Here is a 25631-nt window from a genome sequence, read left to right on the forward strand (position 1 = left end):
GATATAATAGATAATATATTCCAATAAGAACTTGACAATATGTAAATATAGAAATGTATGTAAATGAACATATGTATTATATTCTTTTAACCATAACCTCATACTATTCGTATACTTTCATAGTTATTTAAATTTCAAATTATTTTTACAGTGGACAAAGTGGGTAAGGTGCATAATTTTGAACCATTTGTTATACTTCAAGGATTTTTTACGATGGGTGTCTCTTTAAAGGGAATAAAATTGAATTATAAGAATAAGTAACAATTTTTCACTTTACAAACAAACTCCCCTGCTCTTTTAAATCTATATAAATATTAATAAATATTTTATGATCTTATCATATTAGATTATTTTTTATATCATACCGCGTTGAACTAGAAATACAATTCCTATACTCTGGTTCTTAAAAACCCCTAATCAAAGGTATTAGTTTATTTATTATTACTATTGTTATTAAGGGCAAAAAGAAAGCATGTTTCGAGGATTGAAAAAAGTAGGAATTTTATAAGGGAATAAAATGTAAATAAGTATTCTTAAATGATGGTATCCCTAGATATCCATAGATGTTTTTAGGGCCTTCCTCCAGCATATATTTTTCCCAGTGCAGCCCAACTAATTCCCGAGCGGTGTGCCTTGGGCGGATGTAACTAATACGCCTGCTCCCAAAAATGCCTCGGACATGGGAGTCGGACATCCAACATCAGTCGCCGGGCCGTGTGTTCTCCGTGCGCTTGCGCAACCGGCTCGTTACCGGGTGGCTTGGGTTTCCTGTTGTTAGCTTTGCATATGCATCGGATTCGGATTCGGGCTCGGGCCCGGGGTTTCGCAAAATGCCCGCTAAACAGCCGGCTGGCATTGCCAAAAATGATTACATCTGTCATTGGCAATGCGTGTCGGCTGTTGGGCTTATTTGTGGGCCATGAATTAAACATCAAACATTGATAAGCATGTCGCCTCACCTCCGCCTCGGATGGGTCTTTAAGCACGAGCAACACCACCTGCTAGCCGATTTCTGCGTGGATTCTTGTGCAACATCGGCCGCGGGTTTATAGCGACTTCGAATTATCGGTTTTATAGGTGTCTGATGGAAAATTTAAATATGTAGTTTACAAACTGACGTTAATTTCTGCAAAAACCAGACTGGTTTTATTTATTTTTTATGATTGAAAAGAAAGTAAGTGGTCAATAAGTATTTTATAATTATTAATCAATTTAAAGTAAGTAAGTAAAGTAAAAAATATAAATTTATTTTATAAATCTAAAACAGATTTCTATGAATATATATTGATACATTATAAACATGTATAGTTTTTTATTTATAAATAATATATATATATATTATAAATTTCAAAAACCAGATTAATATTATTTATTTATTCTGTTCGTAAGTAAAATAAGTGATCAATTAATATTCTGTTAACTAAAAATCAATTCTTAGTCTTTGTAAAGTATTTTATATATTCCTATGAATAATATAAATTTATTTTATAAATTTAAAACAGATTCCGCTAAGCATATGTTCATATATTATAAACATGAATAGTTTTCAGTTCATAAATATTTATAAATAGTTTATGTTGACTTTAAATTAGCGGTTTTTAAAGTCACCTGACTGAAAATGTAAATTTAAAGTTTCAAAATTGACGTTAATATCTGCGAAAACCAGATTGATATTATTTATTTAATTTGTTAAAAAAATACTAATGCCTATAAATAATATAAATATATTTTATACGTCTCTCCAAATATTTGTTGATACATGATAAACCTAAATATTTATTTATTTATAGATAGCCAAAGCTCAGCCCACCAAAAGGCCGCCCATTCACACACTGCCTGCCTGAAAAACAACCTGTAAAACATGACTCTATTCACAGTGGATCGATAGCAATCACAACAAAACAGATGGGTTGTATAACCATTATAGCGACATCGTTCATCTGGTTTTCCGCAGAAACGCGTGTAATTTTCCCATGGCGCTGCCATCGAGAAACCTTGACCCATCTTGGCTCAAATATTTTATGCATATTTGGCCCACCGAGCTGCCGACCGATCGCTAACAACTTGGCCAACACAAAGGCCGGCAGGGAAAAATTGAGGCGAGATGGCCAACAAAGGCGGGACATGCAAATAATTGAATCGAATTGAATTGAATCGAAGTATTGGCCAAACAGAAATCAAAGGGCCTTGCCCAAAGACACTTATTAACTGGTTAAATAAAACAATGTGTGGACGTCTGCTTCGGATCGCATTTATAACCTTTTTGAGGTTGCTTAATTATTTGGCATTTTAACAAAAATATTTAAATCTTTTTAATACATTTTTTATTAAATTTAAAAATCATTGAGAACATAAATAAAATTGTGGTAAAGAAAATATCTATTTTATTACAAAAAAAACATTGTAAATTTAAAATTTTCCAAAAATATCACCACTTAATAAAAAAATTAAAGGCTCTTATATTCCTCCTTAGCTACTTGTCCAATATTTACATATTAAATATAAACGTATATACCAATCATATGGAGTTTTAAATTATAATTTAATTTTTCCCCAGTCAACGATTTATAACCTTTATATAACGCCTTGTGGTAAGGTAATTATACCCCTTTAATCAAATTATTACCAACTTATTTTCAATAGTTATGAAATGCATTTCATAGTAACTCTATCCCGGAGTTTGTAGGCCCGGTCCCCGGTTCTTTCGTGCCATAAATTTCCGCTCAGCCCGAATTAGCATCCGAGATACATTATTAATTATTTATGAGAGTGCCCCTGCAGTTTGCTGGCATAACTAAAAAATTTGATATGCATATTGCCTGGCTTGTTAATTATTTAATTTCTCGCTCGCTTTCCCTCTCCCTCTGGTTCTCTGTGAAAATGTAAAGTATATATATTCACATTAACAAACATCGCCGCCCATTAGTGGGCCATTGGAGGTCGATTTACCACTTATTGGCTATGCATAAGGCTGGCATATTTATCAATACTGAATTTGTGCCATATACTATGCAAGGGGGAACAACAACAGCAACAGGTTGCAGTCGCAATATAGTAAGGCTACACTGAAAAAAAAGGCCTAAACTTTAAACATGCCGATCTATAGAAATCTAAATTTTGTATAAGCTAATATTCCATATTTAATCCTAGAACTGTATTTATTTTTTATTCCGATATTTTTGTCATTGACCCTAACTATAATCATTGAATTTCTTTCAGTGCAGTCGAAGCATTTGGCAAAGCCGATAAAGATAAACAAACTTACTACCTCAAAAAGCACGATACGAAGTTGAAAACGAAAAGAAAAGGGAAACCGAATCGATTTGTCAAGCGGGTGGATCCAAAAGACCTTTGTACTTTTATAAGAAATAAATTTGAAATTACTAATGTATTTTTAACAACAATATATGTAATTTAAATAGGATAAAGAGCTAAAAATACATTAAATATTGTGATATTTTTTATTTAGTTTTATATTATTATTATTTAATATTTACCAAAATTGTATCCAATATTCCAAAAATGAGTTCTGAAAAATATACTAAAACATTCTTAGTCTGTATAATAATACTATAATAATAACATATATAGTATTTAACTAACATTATATGATTGCGATCAGTTTTTAAAGAATTAAAAAACATTCCTATCTTAAATTTGAACTAGTTCTATACAAAATTGTTTAAAACCTGAAAATGTAGGTAATTTGTTCTGAAAAATATATAACTTAACTATATTTATAAATATTTTAAAATTTATTTATATATATTTTTTTTAGAATAAACATATTATTTTACCAAAATTGTATTTAAAAAAAATAGTGTTTTACCAAAATTGTATCCAATATGTTAGAAATGAGCTAAAAACACTTGTAGTCTGTGTAATAATACAATAATTATACCAAAATTTTTATTCAGCTAAAATATTATGTTATAATAGAGTATTACAAGACATTTCTTCCTTAAATTTTAATTAGTTTTGTCAACAATTTTTGGAAACCTTCTGAAAACGTGGAAAAGTCGCCGAGCTCCCCTCGCAGCATCCGGCCGAAGATTGGCCATTGACGGATGGAACCGGTGTCGTCGCACTACTAATTGATACATAAAACCTGAAGAGTCTGCAGCAGCCACAGCGGCGACCTCTTGTCCAAAAAGGGGGACTCCGAGGTGTTCGAGGCGGCAGAGGTTGGTTACAATAAGTCCGCTGTGCCCCAGGAAGTTCGGGGCGTGTTCGGTTTGTTTGTTTTGGGGCCCTCAACAGTGACGATTCATTGATTGGTCATTATCTATTGAGCCACGCCATGCAAATCCGAATGGATTTTGAAATTCGATTTTTAATTACCCCTGCTGGCCAGTTAATACCCAGCCTGTCCTTCCACAAATAATTGCTGCACACAAAGAAACTGTCTAAGTTTTAACTTAAAATATAAAAATCACATGTATTCAAAATAATACTAAAATGTAAATTAGAATATTATCAACTGCAAGGGATCTTATATTTTATATATAAAAGTACTTGAAATATTCAATAATAATGGTAAATAAATAAATATACACATAATATTTATTAAAACTGATTAAAAATATTACAAATGTAGTAAACAAAAATTAAAATATTAGCTGGTAGAAGGGATCTTATATTTTATATATTAAATACAAATATATATATGTTAATATATAATAAACAAATAAATCCAGCCGAAAAGGATCTTATATTTTATATCTTTAATCTTAAATCTTCAATCTATATAAAAAATAAGAAGTAGACCTATTATTGTATATTTAAAAAAAAATGAATTAAATAATACTTTATAATATATAATTGGGTATAATTTTGATGGATATTTTCTGTGACTCGCTGACTAATAGCCTGGGCTTCTGGGTCTGTGACTTAACCCCTGACATATATATTATCATTATAATCCGGATAATTAGCATGCGAACTGTGCTGACGTTTGATTAACCCCATTTTGACATCGATCAATCGATCCGCAGACAGTTCATTTACACATGTCCTTCGGCGCTGTCTTCCCCTTCACTTTGGTTTTAAGTGGCCGGCCATCTGCTGTTGCCAAGTCAAGAGTTCAGTTTGGACCAACATCTTCAAGCCAACTAAGTAATTAAAGAGGTGGCAAAAAACCAAGAAGATATTAGATAGATAGATAGCTCTGCTTCTCCAAAAAATTTAAAGTGTACAAAAATTAGAAGTATTTTATGCCCAAAATTCTAAAGAAACTGTAGCGATTTATTTGATGTAAGTTAAAGCATTTTAAGTATAATAAAATTGAAAGCTGTCAACCCTTTACAAATAAATTAAAATTTATTTATTAATTGTTATTATTGTTGAAACAATTTTTTTATAAATAAAAATTCAATTTTTGCCGAACCTGAAGAACTGTAAATTTAACTTGAAACTTTTTTAATAAAATAAAATTGCAAATAAATTACATTTTACTATACAAATAAATTTAAATTAATTAATTAATGGTTTTGAGCCATATCTTAAAAATATTTTAAGAACAAGGTCAGGCAAGATTAAATGCACATACATTAAAAAATATAAAAAGGGAAATCAATTAGATGTATATAATAATTTATTCACAATTGAATGTTTATGATAATAAAGTATAACAAATAGAAAAATATATTTATTATATAAATGTTAAAAAAGTCAACCATTTTAAAATAAACATGGCATTTTTTTAATATAATAAAATGTAACTGCCAAACAAATAATGTGAAATATGGGCTTTTAGCCTTATTCAAATAAATTAAAATTTAAGAATAATAAAAATAAATAAATGTTATAAATTTTTTTACAAAGGATTTTAAGTATAAATTTGTAAATTTAAAAAGCATGTATTAACATGAATAAAGCTAATATTTCTCCCATTATTTCAATAAATAAAGTCAAATTTTGGCAAAACCCTCTGGTATTTGTCTTGTTTCATCGCCTTTTGTCGTGAATGGGGCAATAAACATACTACCGTCGATGTGTCACTGTCATTGTCTTGGACTGATTTAAATACTATTAATTGGCATTCGCACAAACGACGACATTTGCATACCATTTATCGCGTTTTACACCTGGACTCGCACATTTGGCAATGCCTCGCGATTGACAAAAGATCTGCGAAATTCCAAGAGTCAGTCAATGAAGATCGCCAACGCAAAGATGACAGCCCGTACACAAGGCAGTTAGGGAGATTTATTGCATTCGAATGGGGCATTATCTTGGCAGTGGCAATAATTTTGTTTGCAAAATGGTCGTTTAGTAACCCGAATCCGTCACGATTTCGCAATCGCATTACCCTTTGATGTATCTCGGTGTGAAAATGTCCTATCAGTTGCCACAAAATATGACTAAACTAGCTGCAAGCTTTGATAAGAAAGATAGTTGCTAACAAGATCAACGAAAATCAATGATAAAGCTAGCCCTTTATGCCATTTGACAAGTACGTGCCATTAGTTATCAAATTGTAGTGGTTTATTTTTATCAAACAAATTAAGTCTTGCTTTTTTTATTTAAGGAAAATACATTTATAGATATGGTTTACTCTTAAATTGACAGTTTTTTCACGCTATCCATATAAACATATACTTTCCAAATCAACTTTTCTACTCTTCACATACAGCCGAAGTTCCTTTCTATTTAATCAGCTGAATTGCAGAGCATATCCAAGCTTTATCTAGGTATTGTTAAGGGGGCCACGCCAGCTGAAATGGAGAATATTATCATTAACAATACCCCACTAAGCGTAACTAGGAAGTAGTATTATATTTTAATTGATAAAGAGTTCATATTAAAATAAAAGATTTCCAAGTTGCTAGATCTCCCCTTCATAAGCTTCTAGAATTTGTACTATAATAATGGATTTCATTCCTTCTCATATTTCCGAAAGAGTTCCCAAGTAAAGCCCAAGGACCTCCCTATTAAAACGCTGTGTTTACCTTTAGCTATCGAGTTGTGTTTGCTTTTGCATGTATTTAAAAAAAAAAAAACATTCTCTGTTTTTCCGGCTGAGGTCTTAACAAAAAATATTACATGTCGTTAGGGGGTTTTTTTCCCGAATAGAAAACGCCCTTGTGGGAGGGGGAATGAATACGTTGCGGCTAAGACGAGATTGACAACATTTCGGGACATTTTGATTGTTTGGACAGTTGGAGATGGGAGACGGGAGGGCTCCCCTACCGTCCTAGGGCTCTTACACAAAGCTAGATCCCGACACCGACCCCGATCCTCTACAGCCGCCCGTAGTGCGCCTGGCTGGGCTTCCGGTCCGTGAAGAAGTTGCGCAGCACCATGATCTGGACCAGGCCGATCAGTATGACGGCGGCCGTCTCCAGCGAGGACCAGACCATCACCCGCTGATTGAGATCCTCGGCGCGCTTGCGGCCCTGCGCCTCGCGCAGCCGATGATGCGTCTGGGCGTCCAGGATGTCGTTGAGGCCCTTGTGAATCGCCTGCGAGGAGGTCTCCATTTGCGTGAGCACCGTGGCATGCTCGTCCACGCCCGGCAGAGCGGGTTCCTCGCCCACTTGGAAGTCCACGTAGACGATCTTGTGCGAGAAGGCCGAGAACTGATTGCCAAAGCAGGCGGTGTAAACGCCCGTCGTCTCGGCCACAAACTGATGGCTGTCGAAGGTGGCCTTCTCCAGTTTGTAGATGACCTTGCCCTGCGGGTCCTTCAGGGTGACGTCCACGTCCAGTTGGCCGCCGGCCGACACCTGGAACTCGAAGTAGGCGCTCGAGTTCTTCTTGATCTCCTCGTAGAAGCAGTCCTCCGCGTTGTCGGCCAGATCGAAGGTGAACTCCACGGCGGAGATGCAGTGCATCATGAGGGCCGCCACGAAGAGCACGATTTGTGTGTTCATGGCTGGTGGTGGTCTCCTTTTTTGGTATCTGCTGGGGGCTCCAAGTGCACGGACTCTGCTCTATTGATTTTCTGCTTCACCGCCTGCGATTTGCCCAGCTGGAATGGAAAAACGCTGGGTCACTAGATTCCGGGCAGGTGCGATGCCACCTTGTCATCACTTGGACTCACCAGCCTCCGTCCGGATTACGTGACGTGTTTTTGTTTTTTGTGATGTGCTATCGATAAGTGGATCGGCGTTATTTGCAAGGGATTCGCCTATCGTTCTTTGGCCACTTCGATAGGCCGAAAGTTCTGACACGTGTCAACACTCTTTTTGCCGCCCGCTGTGCAACACTGCGCGAACACGTATCTTCTATCGCCTATCGATAACTGGCGGTTGAAGGCAAAGTTGCCAGGTTTTGCAAAAAAAATGTATTTTAAATATAATTTTAAATTATTTACTTAGTCCATTAGGATCCTATAAATTGTATTAGGTGTTTATATTTTTCAACCTACAATTGTTCTGTCAATAAACAAAACTTATGAATTTAAATTTAAAAGATTTAAAGATAATAAATTTCTTTTGGAAAGTATTGCTATTTTTTAAAGTTTTTTTTACTGTTCAATAATATGCTTAAAATTCTATAAAATGTGTAAATTGATTGATTATATTTTCTAAATGTATATAAAAATAATGTTTCCCAAGAACATTCGTACATTTCAATAGCGGGGCCACTGGTGGTTTAACAATCTGCATTTATTGTTTACTCAACGATAAATTTTTAAAGTAAATGCAAATAGAAAAGTCCAAAAGGTGCTGCGAGCCAGAAGGAATTTATGCCCGGCTACACCTGCAGGTGGAGCAGGGCGCGTTTGGTGATAACCGTGATCACATTGTTAGCTGTGGATATGCCCAGGATCTCGCCGAGCCTGTGGTCGATGGTGATGAGGTTCTGCTTGCCCACGGTGACGGGCGGCCCGTTGCGCTTGCGCAGTCCGCCGGCAGAGTCGTGACGCGGCCAGTAGACGAGCACATGGCGGAAGGTCTCGCAGATGGCCACGTACTCCAGGTCCGGGCAGCAGGCGGTGTACTTGCGCATCTCCTTGGAGGCCTGCACATAGCCGAAGGCGTGCAGCTGGCCCTCGTGGCGGACGCCCCACTCGTCCGGGCGACTCGGCTGGTACTTCTGCAGCCACAGGGATGCATCGACGCCCTGGCGCGTGGCAAAGGCGGCCGGAAATCCAGGACGCAGCGTGGCGGTGAACAGCAGTGGATTGGAGCCCAGGAAAATGGTGTGGGTGATGCACCCCTTGGGCAGATTGAAGCGCACTGGTAGAGATGAGCGAAACACATAGTTAACCTTCTCATTCTGTGCAGAAGAGTGCACTACTCACCCATCTTCACGTCCTCATCGGCCAGTCCCAGGTCGCACTCCTCAATGGGATCCTCCAGATTGGGAATGGGCAGCGGCGCAGCGGCCTCCCCGCCATCTTCCTCCTGTGGTAGTAATCGCGGCCAGTGCTCTCGCACATCTTTCGACAGCGTCACCTCCAGGCCTTCCAGACCTTCCGCCTCCAAGGTCCAGGTGGTGAAATCCTCGTTCAACCTGGCGTATAACTGCCCGGTAAAGAGCACCTCGTCCAGGTGTTTCACCTCGACAAAGTTACTTGTACAGCTCACGTTGAAGTCGTCCTTGGAGGCGTTTGTGGGCACTTCGAAGCGGATGTGCACATTTTCAGTGGTCTGAGTCCAGCGATAGTGTGCTTGGTCGCCATTTTGCACCTGGACAACTGGAGGAACAGGTGGATCTGCTGGTGTAGGAGCTACAGCTTCGGCTTCATCCGATTCCCGGCGCTGCTCGGGTGTCTGCACCTCGCGGTTGCTGGCAATGATCAGGGACTCGGCGCGGGGCTCAAAGGCGCAGTAGAGCACCGAGCCAGTGGTCTCCAGTCGCTGGCAGACGCTATATGACCACTCGCCACTGGCCGGCGATTGCGTCCAGCGTGCCCACGTCAGATCCATGTAATGCACCTGCACCCGTTCCCTCGCCAAGCTCTTATCCCGGCGCGCCACATGTCCGGCCAGCAGAGAGATTTGCTTGCGCTCCTGCACCACATCCAGCCGGGCGTCGTAGAGCACAAAGCCGCGATACTCGCTGGTATGATTCACTGGCGTGCGCGTGATCCGCTCCCATGCCTGCTGGCCGGGCCGCGATCGATCGCCGGTGTCCAGCAGGTGGTACGAGGTCATCCCGTCGCAGATCACACAGAATCGCTCCGAAATGAAGGACACGGAGTAGTTGTAGTCCCCGCTCAGATGCTGGTAGCCATCGCCCTGGTCGCGGTAATCGATGGTGTAGACAACCCGCTGGCCAAGCGAGTGCCCGCTCTGCGGATCGTAGAGGCACTGCATCAGCTGGTGGCGCACGTTGATGTAGTAGCTGCAGTGGCGCTGCCAGGGATCCGCGAACAGGTGGTTGTGCCGGCCGAAGACCTCCACGTGCAGCAGCGAGTACTGGTCCTGGTGCGGCAGCAGGTGCAGCGGCTCGCACTCGATCTGCTGCTCGAGCACCGGCACCGGGTCGAAGGACAGCTTGTAGCCATCGAAGTTGGGACACACCAGGCTGCGGTCCACGCACAGCTCCACCACGGGCATTCTGATTCGCACCCGGTTCTCGGTTCGATTTAGATCCTGGCCAGAACGCGTCTACAAAGGCTTACAAATGGAAAGGAAATTCCGGCAAGTCGAGGCCAAACAAATCAAATCAAAAATCTCACGTCAGCTTGTCATCGATTGGGGCTTGCGATAGCTCTGCCTCGATAACGGTTTGTTATCGAACTTAAACTTGCGGCGGTATTTAGTATAAGGGTATTCCCTTAACCTTTTGAAAGCAGTTTTTTTTAAATATTAAATATTAGATAATATTACTTCTAACAAATTTAACACTAGTCACATCTGTTTGAAAAATGAACAGAAACCATTTATGTTGTTACCTTAGTGGCTGTAATTTATTTTACAATATCAGCAATTCCGACTTTTTCTTTTAAGGAATTTTTCAGATTACTCAGTTCTAACTTATTTCTAAAATATTTTTTCACATAGTTTTGAAGAAGTTGGTGAGGCCTACTTCGTTTTCTTCGTACGGAACAACACAGCTCTGCCGCAAAGGGCAAGTAGGCTACTCCTTTACCTTCTCCTTCCTAACTATAACCACATTTCATTCCACCAAAACAACCAAACGTATATCATATTCGTTCCTAACGCCCAATAAGTTTATATAGAAATTCGTAGACAACCATGCCATCGCCAGGAGAAGCCGAGCTGCCGAAGATCTGCTGTTCAGAGTGCTTGGCGCAGATTAAAGCGGCGTTGCAAATTCATCAGGGCACTCCAATGACTCCAGAAGAATCCCCAAATGAGACTCCTTTGGCCGACGATAATGTCATCACGGTCATGGGGCTGGAAGACAACATAGACGAAGACCAAGAGTTGTCCGATGACAGTATCATCGTGATCATGGGGCTAGATGAGGACATAAACGAAGACCAGGAGGCGTCTTCCCAGGGAGATGACAACAATGCTTTCCCCGAGGAACCGCCAAAGGAAATTTAAAACTATTTTACCAAAGAAAACCCCACAAAAACTACGAAAAATTTAAAATGTTCCTTCGTTTTGTTGCAGTCTGCAGGAGGATCACCTATCTATCCACTGCAGCTGCCCATTCCTCTCCGAGAAGTTATGATTTACCATCGGGAGTGCTGCATGCCCCTATTACAGAACCGATTCCTATTGTTTTTACTCAAGTAAGTGCCTGTTTAACAAAGACTTTCTGAATTCTTAATTGTATTCCACAAATAACCTAGGAATGGCAACCGAATAAGAAATGTACTTTTCGACTTCCTACATAAACGACTTTCCCTCGACTTTTTGACCGAATTGTGGTATAACCTATTCTGGTCAGCACGTCAGCATAAACCAAATTGAAGAAGAGGTTATAGGTTATGGATCATAACCTAGTAATGCGCCGTTTTTTGAAAAGATTGAGCGAATAATGTGCTACCCTGTAATCAACAACTTTCCCCTGGAACCGGAGTATGCTCATGTGGAGGATTAGAAAATGCAGCGGTTGCAAATGGACCATTGCTTAGTAAAGAAAATTGAGGAAAATAAATACAAATATATAGTATCACCCGTAAAATCTTAGATTAAATATTTAAATAAAGAGTACCTTGTATTCGGGGAAGAGTATCGGATCACTAGCCGCGTTTCGTCAATACCTAATAACCGATGTAAAAAAAGTTGGCCACGCCCAACATTAAGAATTAGATTTTATTTTGCTTATTAATACCTTTATTTATATATCTGAATTATCAAATGAGACCATTAATTAATTAATTAAACTAAATGGCGCCCAGCGAGCTCGGAAAATGTCGCTTTGCTGCAGGCATATCTCCGTCTCTCTTGCGCTTTCTTAAATAAGCATGATATTTCCTTGTATATAAGCCAAAGTTTGATTTACAAACAAGTATATTAATGTGACACTATCTTCAATCAACAATTTTTATGCATTTTATTCATTTTGCTTAGTCCCTTCGAATGGGGACTGTAATAAACTACAAACTGAGCCAAATTTGGTCCTTTAAAAGTTAAGTAGCAGCGCTGTCTTCCTCGGTCTTTGTGTCTGCTGTTGGATCAACTTGCTCCAGAACAATGTGGGCTGTGTCCTTTGCCGCTTCCTCTTGATCTACCTCTAGCTGTGACCTAGGGGAGGAAGATTTGATGGAGAATATGCACAGACAGGTTCTTTTAATTACATCGAGTCCGATGGATTCTCCTCCAGAGGCCCCATTCCCACTGCTGCCATTTGGCCCACACTTCCGGATTCACCTCCCTCAGCTGCTAAATCCGTTTGCCTATAGGGAATGTTTGAAATATCATTTTGTTTCGACCATTGGCCTAATCAGGTTCCTTAACTTACATCGTACCCCTGGGCTTCGCCTTTGGGCCCCACCAGTTGATAAAGCCAAATAGTCGTCTACCCAGGCTCGTCATGCCTCTCAAGATAGCAAACTTATAGGGCCCTGGAGCCCTCACCGATACGATGTCACCCAGATTTTCTGTCTGCAGCGCCTTTATTATGTTGGATCGGATTACCTTTCCCTTTTTGGCTTTCTTGAAGCTGGGACGCTTTACAGAACTCTTCTCCTTTTCCGATTGGCTTTGCCGTTGGCTGCGGCTCGCCCGCTGCGGGGCTGCACTTCCCCTGTCCAAAGCTTCGAGACTGCGAAGACTCGGCACGTCGACAGCCTCTCCTTCAACCTGGGTTCCCAGGATCAACCCCTCTTCGCCGCAATAGGAGCAGCCCATTTTCATTGAGTTCGGATATCGCGGCATGACTGGTTTTTGGGATAGTTGGCTCGGGCCTTGTATCGTACGAAATATAGTTGTGGAATTTAGTTGCTGCTGGCAATAATTTTAGGAGTTTTTAGTTGTTCTCTCTAGACTGGGAGTCGACACACTGAGGTCTCCGTGGAAAAATGGTACGAAGTACTGGTAAATGGCTGCTAAGTTTTGTGTTTTGTGGGATGGGAATGCTATGATGTGTGGATGGAACTTTAATATCAGTCAACCAACCCGAGTATAAAGTAGGCCCTTCAGCGGACAAAAAGCTGTAGGGATCTCCAGAGGATCCCTTTAAAGCTGTTTCAAGGGGTAATGTGATCAGCCCGCGAAGAAGACCAAATCAGGTGGATAGAGGATTACCTTATCCATAGGGGATTACTTTGAAGGACATGATTTTGATTGATCTCACCTAATATTTGCCCACAGATATGTACCAACGATAAGCTAAGATTTAGTTGATAAGGGGTCTCCTTTAAGACGAAAGAAGCCATCAAACCCTATTCTTTCTTCCATTATTTACAGATTTAAATAAAATGGTTTTGAGAAAATAAAATCTCTTATAAGTATATTTTATTTTCGATTCAGAATGAATACCACAGCGTGTAGGTTATCTTAAATATGTCAATTTATAACACTGTAAAATCTTTAATGTGTCTGCTTTATGTATTGTATTTTTTATATTTAAGATTATCTATTTGCACTGATCACTCCCTCCTCCTTGCTTGGCACAGGCCCACCTCCATCAAGGACTGCCAGTCAGCGTCCCTCTGCTGCATTTTCCAATCCTCCAGATGAGCCTATTCCGGTTCCAGAGGTCAGTTCGCCCTACATTCTTTGTGAAATATAATTATTCTGAAAATATTTTCTAAAAATCCACTTACATTGCTTGTTGGTGGGTTACACAAAATAGAAATCTTTGAAAATAATGGTTTGGTTCTGTAATCGAGTATTGAAGTAATCCTTCTAAAGACTGCAACGAAACGAACAAACTGTTTAATATTTTTTGGTTTTTATGGTTTTTGAGGGGTTTGCTTCTTGAAAATAGTTTTAAGTATTATTTGGGTGTCCCCCCGGGAGAAGATCGTTGCCATCTCCCTGGAAAGACGCCTCGTAGTCTTCATTTAAGTCGTCCTCTGGTCCCATGATTATGATGATGCTATCATCGGACAAAAGATCCTCAGTCGAAGCCACCTCATGGACCTCGTATATGTTGCCCACGATCACGCTGACATCGTCTTCGGGCAAAAGAGCCTCAGTTGGAGACACTTCCTCAAATACAGAAGGGGCCTGCTGAATTTGCAGCGCAGCGTATAGCTGCGCCAAGCACTCTGGACAGCACATCATCGGCAGCTGGTTTCCTCCTGGCGGTGACGTGGTTAGCGATGGATTTCTATAATAACTTATTTGAAGCTAGGTAGGTAGCACGTCCGGTAGTTACAGTTGGATGAAATGTATTCAACTGAAATGACATACGAAATGTGTAGCCTTCTTGCCTTTCCCAGATTTTTACGTTCAAACGGAAACTTCAATCAGCTTTTCCGAAGCCTTGATTATCAACAGCGGGTTCGGGCTGAGAAATTCTTGAAACTGAGAAGGTTTTTTGGGTTTAATTCAAATCTTAACGGACTGTATTCAGGTTCTGAATCTAAAATCCCTTACTTGTTGTGTTCTTCTTGAAACGAGATTGCTGTTAAATAGGTAGCAAATGTCCGATCCTGATTTATTTTAAAAAGTGGCAATAAAATGGCCGATAGTTGCCAACATAAAATCGATAAGGTAATAATATCGATAAAATCCTGCTTAAATCGATTTATTAGGAGTGAAAAGAAAAATGATGAAACGCCACCTTCGCGCCGAACGGTATTATTCAGCGACGCTGGCGCGGTCACACTGGTTGCGTGCCGTGCGAAAAACATAACGGGAGCGGAGCAGCTGTTGCCTGCTAATTGGAAATTAAACACAAACACAACGCACAAAATTGTGAGCCCCTTGGGCAGATTGAAGCGCACTGGTAGAGATGAGCGAAACACATAGTTAACCTTCTCATTCTGTGCAGAAGAGTGCACTACTCACCCATCTTCACGTCCTCATCGGCCAGTCCCAGGTCGCACTCCTCAATGGGATCCTCCAGATTGGGAATGGGCAGCGGCGCAGCGGCCTCCCCGCCATCTTCCTCCTGTGCAAGTAATCGCGGCCAGTGCTCTCGCACATCTTTCGACAGCGTCACCTCCAGGCCTTCCAGACCTTCCGCCTCCAAGGTCCAGGTGGTGAAATCCTCGTTCAACCTGGCGTATAACTGCCCGGTAAAGAGCACCTCGTCCAGGTGTTTCACCTCGACAAAGTTACTTGTACAGCTCACGTTGAAGTCGTCCTTGGAGGCGTTTGTGGGCACTTCGAAGCGGATGTGCACATTTTCAGTGGTCTGAGTCCAGCGATAGTGTGCTTGGTCGCCATTTTGCACCTGGACAACTGGAGGAACAGGTGGATCTGCTGGTGTAGGAGCTACAGCTTCGGCTTCATCCGATTCCCGGCGCTGCTCGGGTGTCTGCACCTCGCGGTTGCTGGCAATGATCAGGGACTCGGCGCGGGGCTCAAAGGCGCAGTAGAGCACCGAGCCAGTGGTCTCCAGTCGCTGGCAGACGCTATATGACCACTCGCCACTGGCCGGCGATTGCGTCCAGCGTGCCCACGTCAGATCCATGTAATGCACCTGCACCCGTTCCCTCGCCAAGCTCTTATCCCGGCGCGCCACATGTCCGGCCAGCAGAGAGATTTGCTTGCGCTCCTGCACCACATCCAGCCGGGCGTCGTAGAGCACAAAGCCGCGATACTCGCTGGTATGATTCACTGGCGTGCGCGTGATCCGCTCCCATGCCTGCTGGCCGGGCCGCGATCGATCGCCGGTGTCCAGCAGGTGGTACGAGGTCATCCCGTCGCAGATCACACAGAATCGCTCCGAAATGAAGGACACGGAGTAGTTGTAGTCCCCGCTCAGATGCTGGTAGCCATCGCCCTGGTCGCGGTAATCGATGGTGTAGACAACCCGCTGGCCAAGCGAGTGCCCGCTCTGCGGATCGTAGAGGCACTGCATCAGCTGGTGGCGCACGTTGATGTAGTAGCTGCAGTGGCGCTGCCAGGGATCCGCGAACAGGTGGTTGTGCCGGCCGAAGACCTCCACGTGCAGCAGCGAGTACTGGTCCTGGTGCGGCAGCAGGTGCAGCGGCTCGCACTCGATCTGCTGCTCGAGCACCGGCACCGGGTCGAAGGACAGCTTGTAGCCATCGAAGTTGGGACACACCAGGCTGCGGTCCACGCACAGCTCCACCACGGGCATTCTGATTCGCACCCGGTTCTCGGTTCGATTTAGATCCTGGCCAGAACGCGTCTACAAAGGCTTACAAATGGAAAGGAAATTCCGGCAAGTCGAGGCCAAACAAATCAAATCAAAAATCTCACGTCAGCTTGTCATCGATTGGGGCTTGCGATAGCTCTGCCTCGATAACGGTTTGTTATCGAACTTAAACTTGCGGCGGTATTTAGTATAAGGGTATTCCCTTAACCTTTTGAAAGCAGTTTTTTTTAAATATTAAATATTAGATAATATTACTTCTAACAAATTTAACACTAGTCACATCTGTTTGAAAAATGAACAGAAACCATTTATGTTGTTACCTTAGTGGCTGTAATTTATTTTACAATATCAGCAATTCCGACTTTTTCTTTTAAGGAATTTTTCAGATTACTCAGTTCTAACTTATTTCTAAAATATTTTTTCACATAGTTTTGAAGAAGTTGGTGAGGCCTACTTCGTTTTCTTCGTACGGAACAACACAGCTCTGCCGCAAAGGGCAAGTAGGCTACTCCTTTACCTTCTCCTTCCTAACTATAACCACATTTCATTCCACCAAAACAACCAAACGTATATCATATTCGTTCCTAACGCCCAATAAGTTTATATAGAAATTCGTAGACAACCATGCCATCGCCAGGAGAAGCCGAGCTGCCGAAGATCTGCTGTTCAGAGTGCTTGGCGCAGATTAAAGCGGCGTTGCAAATTCATCAGGGCACTCCAATGACTCCAGAAGAATCCCCAAATGTGACTCCTTTGGCCGACGATAATGTCATCATGGTCATGGGTCTGGAAGACAACATAGATGAAGACCAAGAGTTGTCCGATGACCAGGAGGCGTCTTCCCAGGGAGATGACAACAATGCTTTCCCCGAGGAACCGCCAAAGGAAATTTAAAACTATTTTACCAAAGAAAACCCCACAAAAACTACGAAAAATTTAAAATGTTCCTTCGTTTTGTTGCAGTATGCAGGAGGATCACCTATCTATCCACTGCAGCTGCCCATTCCTTTCCGAGAAGTTATGATTTACCATCGGGAGTGCTGCATGCCCCTATTACAGAACCGATTCCTATTGTTTTTACTCAAGTAAGTGCCTGTTTAACAAAGACTTTCTGAATTCTTAATTGTATTCCACAAATAACCTAGGAATGGCAACCGAATAAGAAATGTACTTTTCGACTTCCTACATAAACGACTTTCCCTCGACTCTTTGACCGAATTGTGGTATAACCTATTCTGCTATGATGCGTAACGTCAGCATAAACCAAATTGAAGAAGAATATGATCCATAACCTAGTAATGCGCCGTTTTTTGAAAAGATTGAGCGAATAATGTGCTACCCTGTAATCAAGAATTTTCTGGAACCGGAGTATGCTCATGTGGAGGATTAGAAAATGCAGCGGTTGCAAATGGACCATTGCTTAGTAAAGAAAATTGAGGAAAATAAATACAAATATATAGTATCACCCGTAAAATCTTAGATTAAATATTTGAATAAAGAGTACCTTGTATTCGGGGAAGAGTATCGGATCACTAGCCGCGTTTCGTCAATACCTAATAACCGATGTAAAAAAAGTTGGCCACGCCCAACATTAAGAATTAGATTTTATTTTGCTTATTTATATATCTAAATTATCAAATGAGATCATTAATTAATTAATTAAACTAAATGGCGCCCAGCGAGCTCGGAAAATGTCGCTTTGCTGCAGGCATATCTCCGTCTCTCTTGCGCTTTCTTAAATAAGCATGATATTTCCTTGTATATAAAGCCAAAATTTGATTTACAAACTAAAGTATATTAATGTGGCACTATCTTCAATCAACAATTTTTATGCATTTTATTCATTTTGCTTAGTCCCTTCGAATGGGGACTGTAATAAACTACAAACTGAGCCAAATTTGGTCCTTTAAAAGTTAAGTAGCAGCGCTGTCTTCCTCGGTCTTTGTGTCTGCTGTTGGATCAACTTGCTCCAGAACAATGTGGGCTGTGTCCTTTGCCGCTTCCTCTTGATCTACCTCTAGCTGTGACCTAGGGGAGGAAGATTTGATGGAGAATATGCACAGACAGGTTCTTTTAATTACATCGACTCCGATGGATTCTCCTCCAGAGGCCCCATTCCCACTGCTTCCATTTGGCCCACACTTCCGGATTCACCTTCCTCAGTTGCCAAATCCGTTTGCCTATAGGGATGAATGTTTGATATATCATTTTGTTTCGACCATTGGCTTAATCAGGTTCCTTAACTTACATCGTACCCCTGGGCTTCGCCTTTGGGCCCCACCAGTTGATAAAGCCAAATAGTCGTCTTCCCAGGCTCGTCATGCCTCTCAAGATAGCAAACTTATAGGGCCCTGGAGCCCTCACCGATACGATGTCACCCAGATTTTCTGTCTGCAGCGCCTTTATTATGTTGGATCGGATTACCTTTCCCTTTTTGGCTTTCTTGAAGCTGGGACGCTTTACAGAACTCTTCTCCTTTTCCGATTGGCTTTGCCGTTGGCTGCGGCTCGCCCGCTGCGGGGCTGCACTTCCCCTGTCCAAAGCTTCGAGACTGCGAAGACTCGGCACGTCGACAGCCTCTCCTTCAACCTGGGTTCCCAGGATCAACCCCTCTTCGCCGCAATAGGAGCAGCCCATTTTCATTGAGTTCGGATATCGCGGCATGACTGGTTTTTGGGATAGTTGGCTCGGGCCTTGTATCGTACGAAATATAGTTGTGGAATTTAGTTGCTGCTGGCAATAATTTTAGGAGTTTTTAGTTGTTCTCTCTAGACTGGGAGTCGACACACTGAGGTCTCCGTGGAAAAATGGTACGAAGTACTGGTAAATGGCTGCTAAGTTTTGTGTTTTGTGGGATGGGAATGCTATGATGTGTGGATGGAACTTTAATATCAGTCAACCAACCCGAGTATAAAGTAGGCCCTTCAGCGGACAAAAAGCTGTAGGGATCTCCAGAGGATCCCTTTAAAGCTGTTTCAAGGGGTAATGTGATCAGCCCGCGAAGAAGACCAAATCAGGTGGATAGAGGATTACCTTATCCATAGGGGATTACTTTGAAGGACATGATTTTGATTGATCTCACCTAATATTTGCCCACAGATATGTACCAACGATAAGCTAAGATTTAGTTGATAAGGGGTCTCCTTTAAGACGAAAGAAGCCATCAAACCCTATTCTTTCTTCCATTATTTACAGATTTAAATAAAATGGTTTTGAGAAAATAAAATCTCTTATAAGTATATTTTATTTTCGATTCAGAATGAATACCACAGCGTGTAGGTTATCTTAAATATGTCAATTTATAACACTGTAAAATCTTTAATGTGTCTGCTTTATGTATTGTATTTTTTATATTTAAGATTATCTATTTGCACTGATCACTCCCTCCTCCTTGCTTGGCACAGGCCCACCTCCATCAAGGACTGCCAGTCAGCGTCCCTCTGCTGCATTTTCCAATCCTCCAGATGAGCCTATTCCGGTTCCAGAGGTCAGTTCGCCCTACATTCTTTGTGAAATATAATTATTCTGAAAATATTTTCTAAAAATCCACTTACATTGCTTGTTGGTGGGTTACACAAAATAGAAATCTTTGAAAATAATGGTTTGGTTCTGTAATCGAGTATTGAAGTAATCCTTCTAAAGACTGCAACGAAACGAACAAACTGTTTAATATTTTTTGGTTTTTATGGTTTTTGAGGGGTTTGCTTCTTGAAAATAGTTTTAAGTATTATTTGGGTGTCCCCCCGGGAGAAGATCGTTGCCATCTCCCTGGAAAGACGCCTCGTAGTCTTCATTTAAGTCGTCCTCTGGTCCCATGATTATGATGATGCTATCATCGGACAAAAGATCCTCAGTCGAAGCCACCTCATGGACCTCGTATATGTTGCCCACGATCACGCTGACATCGTCTTCGGGCAAAAGAGCCTCAGTTGGAGACACTTCCTCAAATACAGAAGGGGCCTGCTGAATTTGCAGCGCAGCGTATAGCTGCGCCAAGCACTCTGGACAGCACATCATCGGCAGCTGGTTTCCTCCTGGCGGTGACGTGGTTAGCGATGGATTTCTATAATAACTTATTTGAAGCTAGGTAGGTAGCACGTCCGGTAGTTACAGTTGGATGAAATGTATTCAACTGAAATGACATACGAAATGTGTAGCCTTCTTGCCTTTCCCAGATTTTTACGTTCAAACGGAAACTTCAATCAGCTTTTCCGAAGCCTTGATTATCAACAGCGGGTTCGGGCTGAGAAATTCTTGAAACTGAGAAGGTTTTTTGGGTTTAATTCAAATCTTAACGGACTGTATTCAGGTTCTGAATCTAAAATCCCTTACTTGTTGTGTTCTTCTTGAAACGAGATTGCTGTTAAATAGGTAGCAAATGTCCGATCCTGATTTATTTTAAAAAGTGGCAATAAAATGGCCGATAGTTGCCAACATAAAATCGATAAGGTAATAATATCGATAAAATCCTGCTTAAATCGATTTATTAGGAGTGAAAAGAAAAATGATGAAACGCCACCTTCGCGCCGAACGGTATTATTCAGCGACGCTGGCGCGGTCACACTGGTTGCGTGCCGTGCGAAAAACATAACGGGAGCGGAGCAGCTGTTGCCTGCTAATTGGAAATTAAACACAAACACAACGCACAAAATTGTGAGCCCCTTGGGCAGATTGAAGCGCACTGGTAGAGATGAGCGAAACACATAGTTAACCTTCTCATTCTGTGCAGAAGAGTGCACTACTCACCCATCTTCACGTCCTCATCGGCCAGTCCCAGGTCGCACTCCTCAATGGGATCCTCCAGATTGGGAATGGGCAGCGGCGCAGCGGCCTCCCCGCCATCTTCCTCCTGTGCAAGTAATCGCGGCCAGTGCTCTCGCACATCTTTCGACAGCGTCACCTCCAGGCCTTCCAGACCTTCCGCCTCCAAGGTCCAGGTGGTGAAATCCTCGTTCAACCTGGCGTATAACTGCCCGGTAAAGAGCACCTCGTCCAGGTGTTTCACCTCGACAAAGTTACTTGTACAGCTCACGTTGAAGTCGTCCTTGGAGGCGTTTGTGGGCACTTCGAAGCGGATGTGCACATTTTCAGTGGTCTGAGTCCAGCGATAGTGTGCTTGGTCGCCATTTTGCACCTGGACAACTGGAGGAACAGGTGGATCTGCTGGTGTAGGAGCTACAGCTTCGGCTTCATCCGATTCCCGGCGCTGCTCGGGTGTCTGCACCTCGCGGTTGCTGGCAATGATCAGGGACTCGGCGCGGGGCTCAAAGGCGCAGTAGAGCACCGAGCCAGTGGTCTCCAGTCGCTGGCAGACGCTATATGACCACTCGCCACTGGCCGGCGATTGCGTCCAGCGTGCCCACGTCAGATCCATGTAATGCACCTGCACCCGTTCCCTCGCCAAGCTCTTATCCCGGCGCGCCACATGTCCGGCCAGCAGAGAGATTTGCTTGCGCTCCTGCACCACATCCAGCCGGGCGTCGTAGAGCACAAAGCCGCGATACTCGCTGGTATGATTCACTGGCGTGCGCGTGATCCGCTCCCATGCCTGCTGGCCGGGCCGCGATCGATCGCCGGTGTCCAGCAGGTGGTACGAGGTCATCCCGTCGCAGATCACACAGAATCGCTCCGAAATGAAGGACACGGAGTAGTTGTAGTCCCCGCTCAGATGCTGGTAGCCATCGCCCTGGTCGCGGTAATCGATGGTGTAGACAACCCGCTGGCCAAGCGAGTGCCCGCTCTGCGGATCGTAGAGGCACTGCATCAGCTGGTGGCGCACGTTGATGTAGTAGCTGCAGTGGCGCTGCCAGGGATCCGCGAACAGGTGGTTGTGCCGGCCGAAGACCTCCACGTGCAGCAGCGAGTACTGGTCCTGGTGCGGCAGCAGGTGCAGTGGCTCGCACTCGATCTGCTGCTCGAGCACCGGCACCGGGTCGAAGGACAGCTTGTAGCCATCGAAGTTGGGACACACCAGGCTGCGGTCCACGCACAGCTCCACCACGGGCATTCTGATTCGCACCCGGTTCTCGGTTCGATTTAGATCCTGGCCAGAACGCGTCTACAAAGGCTTACAAATGGAAAGGAAATTCCGGCAAGTCGAGGCCAAACAAATCAAATCAAAAATCTCACGTCAGCTTGTCATCGATTGGGGCTTGCGATAGCTCTGCCTCGATAACGGTTTGTTATCGAACTTAAACTTGCGGCGGTATTTAGTATAAGGGTATTCCCTTAACCTTTTGAAAGCAGTTTTTTTTAAATATTAAATATTAGATAATATTACTTCTAACAAATTTAACACTAGTCACATCTGTTTGAAAAATGAACAGAAACCATTTATGTTGTTACCTTAGTGGCTGTAATTTATTTTACAATATCAGCAATTCCGACTTTTTCTTTTAAGGAATTTTTCAGATTACTCAGTTCTAACTTATTTCTAAAATATTTTTTCACATAGTTTTGAAGAAGTTGGTGAGGCCTACTTCGTTTTCTTCGTACGGAACAACACAGCTCTGCCGCAAAGGGCAAGTAGGCTACTCCTTTACCTTCTCCTTCCTAACTATAACCACATTTCATTCCACCAAAACAACCAAACGTATATCATATTCGTTCCTAACGCCCAATAAGTTTATATAGAAATTCGTAGACAACCATGCCATCGCCAGGAGAAGCCGAGCTGCCGAAGATCTGCTGTTCAGAGTGCTTGGCGCAGATTAAAGCGGCGTTGCAAATTCATCAGGGCACTCCAATGACTCCAGAAGAATCCCCAAATGAGACTCCTTTGGCCGACGATAATGTCATCATGGTCATGGGTCTGGAAGACAACATAGATGAAGACCAAGAGTTGTCCGATGACAGTATTATCGTGATGGGGCTAGATGAGGACATAAACGAAGACCAGGAGGCGTCTTCCCAGGGAGATGACAACAATGCTTTCCCCGAGGAACCGCCAAAGGAAATTTAAAACTATTTTACCAAAGAAAACCCCACAAAAACTACGAAAAATTTAAAATGTTCCTTCGTTTTGTTGCAGTATGCAGGAGGATCACCTATCTATCCACTGCAGCTGCCCATTCCTTTCCGAGAAGTTATGATTTACCATCGGGAGTGCTGCATGCCCCTATTACAGAACCGATTCCTATTGTTTTTACTCAAGTAAGTGCCTGTTTAACAAAGACTTTCTGAATTCTTAATTGTATTCCACAAATAACCTAGGAATGGCAACCGAATAAGAAATGTACTTTTCGACTTCCTACATAAACGACTTTCCCTCGACTCTTTGACCGAATTGTGGTATAACCTATTCTGCTATGATGCGTAACGTCAGCATAAACCAAATTGAAGAAGAATATGATCCATAACCTAGTAATGCGCCGTTTTTTGAAAAGATTGAGCGAATAATGTGCTACCCTGTAATCAAGAATTTTCTGGAACCGGAGTATGCTCATGTGGAGGATTAGAAAATGCAGCGGTTGCAAATGGACCATTGCTTAGTAAAGAAAATTGAGGAAAATAAATACAAATATATAGTATCACCCGTAAAATCTTAGATTAAATATTTGAATAAAGAGTACCTTGTATTCGGGGAAGAGTATCGGATCACTAGCCGCGTTTCGTCAATACCTAATAACCGATGTAAAAAAAGTTGGCCACGCCCAACATTAAGAATTAGATTTTATTTTGCTTATTAATACCTTTATTTATATATCTGAATTATCAAATGAGACCATTAATTAATTAATTAAACTAAATGGCGCCCAGCGAGCTCGGAAAATGTCGCTTTGCTGCAGGCATATCTCCGTCTCTCTTGCGCTTTCTTAAATAAGCATGATATTTCCTTGTATATAAAGCCAAAGTTTGATTTACAAACAAGTATATTAATGTGACACTATCTTCAATCAACAATTTTTATGCATTTTATTCATTTTGCTTAGTCCCTTCGAATGGGGACTGTAATAAACTACAAACTGAGCCAAATTTGGTCCTTTAAAAGTTAAGTAGCAGCGCTGTCTTCCTCGGTCTTTGTGTCTGCTGTTGGATCAACTTGCTCCAGAACAATGTGGGCTGTGTCCTTTGCCGCTTCCTCTTGATCTACCTCTAGCTGTGACCTAGGGGAGGAAGATTTGATGGAGAATATGCACAGACAGGTTCTTTTAATTACATCGAGTCCGATGGATTCTCCTCCAGAGGCCCCATTCCCACTGCTTCCATTTGGCCCACACTTCCGGATTCACCTCCCTCAGCTGCTAAATCCGTTTGCCTATAGGGAATGTTTGAAATATCATTTTGTTTCGACCATTGGCCTAATCAGGTTCCTTAACTTACATCGTACCCCTGGGCTTCGCCTTTGGGCCCCACCAGTTGATAAAGCCAAATAGTCGTCTACCCAGGCTCGTCATGCCTCTCAAGATAGCAAACTTATAGGGCCCTGGAGCCCTCACCGATACGATGTCACCCAGATTTTCTGTCTGCAGCGCCTTTATTATGTTGGATCGGATTACCTTTCCCTTTTTGGCTTTCTTGAAGCTGGGACGCTTTACAGAACTCTTCTCCTTTTCCGATTGGCTTTGCCGTTGGCTGCGGCTCGCCCGCTGCGGGGCTGCACTTCCCCTGTCCAAAGCTTCGAGACTGCGAAGACTCGGCACGTCGACAGCCTCTCCTTCAACCTGGGTTCCCAGGATCAACCCCTCTTCGCCGCAATAGGACCAGCCCATTTTCATTGAGTTCGGATATCGCGGCATGACTGGTTTTTGGGATAGTTGGCTCGGGCCTTGTATCGTACGAAATATAGTTGTGGAATTTAGTTGCTGCTGGCAATAATTTTAGGAGTTTTTAGTTGTTCTCTCTAGACTGGGAGTCGACACACTGAGGTCTCCGTAGAAAAATGGTACGAAGTACTGGTAAATGGCTGCTAAGTTTTATGTTTTGTGGGATGGGAATGCTATGATGTGTGGATGGAACTTTAATATCAGTCAACCAACCCGAGTATAAAGTAGGCCCTTCAGCGGACAAAAAGCTGTAGG

The 25631-nt window shown here is 42.4% G+C and overlaps 7 protein-coding genes and 1 long non-coding RNA gene across 20 annotated transcripts; 2 read left to right on the plus strand and 6 right to left on the minus strand.

Moving 5' to 3' along the window:
* Positions 1-475: 475 nt before the first annotated feature.
* Positions 476-1162, minus strand: LOC127012497 (uncharacterized). The gene is made up of 2 exons (XR_007765991.1): positions 960-1162; positions 476-897 (listed from the first exon to the last, which is right to left on the minus strand). It is a non-coding gene; the product is annotated as an uncharacterized LOC127012497 (long non-coding RNA).
* A 5783-nt stretch (positions 1163-6945) lies between these two features.
* On the minus strand, positions 6946-8203 carry LOC108036595 (transmembrane emp24 domain-containing protein 7). The gene is made up of 2 exons (XM_017112858.3): positions 8045-8203; positions 6946-7972 (listed from the first exon to the last, which is right to left on the minus strand). Exon 2 carries the CDS (start codon positions 7872-7874, stop codon positions 7242-7244), a length of 633 nt encoding a protein of 210 aa, XP_016968347.1. The 5' UTR covers positions 7875-7972; positions 8045-8203; the 3' UTR covers positions 6946-7241.
* A 388-nt stretch (positions 8204-8591) lies between these two features.
* On the minus strand, positions 8592-11022 carry LOC108036210 (nudC domain-containing protein 1). Its single transcript, XM_017112205.3, has 2 exons — positions 9251-11022; positions 8592-9185 (listed from the first exon to the last, which is right to left on the minus strand). Exons 1-2 carry the CDS (start codon positions 10509-10511, stop codon positions 8701-8703), a joined length of 1746 nt encoding a protein of 581 aa, XP_016967694.1. The 5' UTR covers positions 10512-11022; the 3' UTR covers positions 8592-8700.
* A 22-nt stretch (positions 11023-11044) lies between these two features.
* LOC122818653 (uncharacterized) lies at positions 11045-18085 on the plus strand. Of its 3 annotated transcripts, none has more exons than XM_050884705.1 (2): positions 11045-11659; positions 17757-18085. In XM_050884705.1, exon 1 carries the CDS (start codon positions 11154-11156, stop codon positions 11466-11468), a length of 315 nt encoding a protein of 104 aa, XP_050740662.1. In that variant the 5' UTR covers positions 11045-11153; the 3' UTR covers positions 11469-11659; positions 17757-18085. The 3 variants fall into 3 exon arrangements, 2 of the variants coding, with proteins under 2 accessions (XP_050740662.1, XP_043949380.2); XM_044093445.2 differs by lacking the exon at positions 17757-18085 and adding an exon at positions 11720-12066; XR_006368164.2 differs by lacking the exon at positions 11045-11659 and adding an exon at positions 17118-17696.
* Positions 12403-25492, minus strand: LOC122818676 (uncharacterized). Of its 3 annotated transcripts, none has more exons than XM_050884704.1 (3): positions 24934-25492; positions 12671-12769; positions 12403-12617 (listed from the first exon to the last, which is right to left on the minus strand). In XM_050884704.1, the coding sequence occupies exons 1-3, from the start codon at positions 25347-25349 to the stop codon at positions 12503-12505; spliced, it is 630 nt and encodes a 209-aa protein (XP_050740661.1). In that variant the 5' UTR covers positions 25350-25492; the 3' UTR covers positions 12403-12502. The 3 variants fall into 3 exon arrangements, with proteins under 3 accessions (XP_050740661.1, XP_043949185.2, XP_043949641.1); XM_044093250.2 differs by lacking the exon at positions 24934-25492 and adding an exon at positions 12835-13388; XM_044093706.2 differs by lacking the exons at positions 12403-12617; positions 12671-12769 and adding exons at positions 24502-24716; positions 24770-24868 and having other exon boundaries at positions 24934-25490.
* Positions 13813-23125, minus strand: LOC122818675 (nudC domain-containing protein 1-like). 9 transcript variants are annotated; one of them, XM_044093703.2, is made up of 3 exons: positions 21358-23120; positions 14141-14229; positions 13813-14084 (listed from the first exon to the last, which is right to left on the minus strand). In XM_044093703.2, the coding sequence occupies exons 1-3, from the start codon at positions 22616-22618 to the stop codon at positions 14016-14018; spliced, it is 1419 nt and encodes a 472-aa protein (XP_043949638.2). In that variant the 5' UTR covers positions 22619-23120; the 3' UTR covers positions 13813-14015. The 9 variants fall into 9 exon arrangements, with proteins under 9 accessions (XP_043949638.2, XP_050740655.1, XP_050740656.1 ...); XM_050884698.1 differs by lacking the exon at positions 21358-23120 and adding an exon at positions 15333-17100 and having other exon boundaries at positions 13813-14091; XM_050884699.1 differs by lacking the exon at positions 21358-23120 and adding an exon at positions 15333-17098.
* LOC122818677 (uncharacterized) lies at positions 18425-19424 on the minus strand. Its single transcript, XM_044093707.2, has 3 exons — positions 18860-19424; positions 18693-18791; positions 18425-18639 (listed from the first exon to the last, which is right to left on the minus strand). Exons 1-3 carry the CDS (start codon positions 19273-19275, stop codon positions 18525-18527), a joined length of 630 nt encoding a protein of 209 aa, XP_043949642.2. The 5' UTR covers positions 19276-19424; the 3' UTR covers positions 18425-18524.
* LOC108036225 (uncharacterized) lies at positions 23152-24152 on the plus strand. The gene is made up of 2 exons (XM_017112232.3): positions 23152-23763; positions 23824-24152. The coding sequence occupies exon 1, from the start codon at positions 23261-23263 to the stop codon at positions 23570-23572; it is 312 nt and encodes a 103-aa protein (XP_016967721.3). The 5' UTR covers positions 23152-23260; the 3' UTR covers positions 23573-23763; positions 23824-24152.
* Positions 25493-25631: the final 139 nt, after the last annotated feature.

Source organism: Drosophila biarmipes, chromosome X (genome assembly GCF_025231255.1).
Source record: "Drosophila biarmipes strain raj3 chromosome X, RU_DBia_V1.1, whole genome shotgun sequence".
NCBI classification, from domain to species: domain Eukaryota; kingdom Metazoa; phylum Arthropoda; class Insecta; order Diptera; family Drosophilidae; genus Drosophila; species Drosophila biarmipes.

Excerpts from the sequence above, each read along its gene's own strand:
- LOC122818653 (XM_050884705.1), top strand. The coding sequence starts at position 11,154 with ATGCCATCGCCAGGAGAAGCCGAGCTGCCGAAGATCTGCTGTTCAGAG.
- LOC108036225 (XM_017112232.3), top strand. The coding sequence starts at position 23,261 with ATGCCATCGCCAGGAGAAGCCGAGCTGCCGAAGATCTGCTGTTCAGAG.
- LOC122818677 (XM_044093707.2), bottom strand. The coding sequence starts at position 19,275 with ATGCCGCGATATCCGAACTCAATGAAAATGGGCTGCTCCTATTGCGGC. Across the intron at positions 18,792-18,859 it reads GCGAAGCCCAGGGGTACGAT|GCAAACGGATTTGGCAACTG; the intron begins GTAAGTTAAGGA and ends TCATCCCTATAG. Across the intron at positions 18,640-18,692 it reads GAGAATCCATCGGAGTCGAT|GTCACAGCTAGAGGTAGATC; the intron begins GTAATTAAAAGA and ends TTCCTCCCCTAG.
- LOC122818675 (XM_050884695.1), bottom strand. The coding sequence starts at position 16,593 with ATGCCCGTGGTGGAGCTGTGCGTGGACCGCAGCCTGGTGTGTCCCAAC. Across the intron at positions 15,268-15,332 it reads CGATGAGGACGTGAAGATGG|TGCGCTTCAATCTGCCCAAG; the intron begins GTGAGTAGTGCA and ends CATCTCTACCAG. Across the intron at positions 14,847-14,918 it reads TTTCAAGAAGAACACAACAA|TTTCAAGAATTTCTCAGCCC; the intron begins GTAAGGGATTTT and ends AAACCTTCTCAG.
- LOC108036210 (XM_017112205.3), bottom strand. The coding sequence starts at position 10,511 with ATGCCCGTGGTGGAGCTGTGCGTGGACCGCAGCCTGGTGTGTCCCAAC. Across the intron at positions 9,186-9,250 it reads CGATGAGGACGTGAAGATGG|TGCGCTTCAATCTGCCCAAG; the intron begins GTGAGTAGTGCA and ends CATCTCTACCAG.
- LOC108036595 (XM_017112858.3), bottom strand. The coding sequence starts at position 7,874 with ATGAACACACAAATCGTGCTCTTCGTGGCGGCCCTCATGATGCACTGC.
- LOC122818676 (XM_050884704.1), bottom strand. The coding sequence starts at position 25,349 with ATGCCGCGATATCCGAACTCAATGAAAATGGGCTGGTCCTATTGCGGC. Across the intron at positions 12,770-24,933 it reads GCGAAGCCCAGGGGTACGAT|GCAAACGGATTTAGCAGCTG; the intron begins GTAAGTTAAGGA and ends CATTCCCTATAG. Across the intron at positions 12,618-12,670 it reads GAGAATCCATCGGACTCGAT|GTCACAGCTAGAGGTAGATC; the intron begins GTAATTAAAAGA and ends TTCCTCCCCTAG.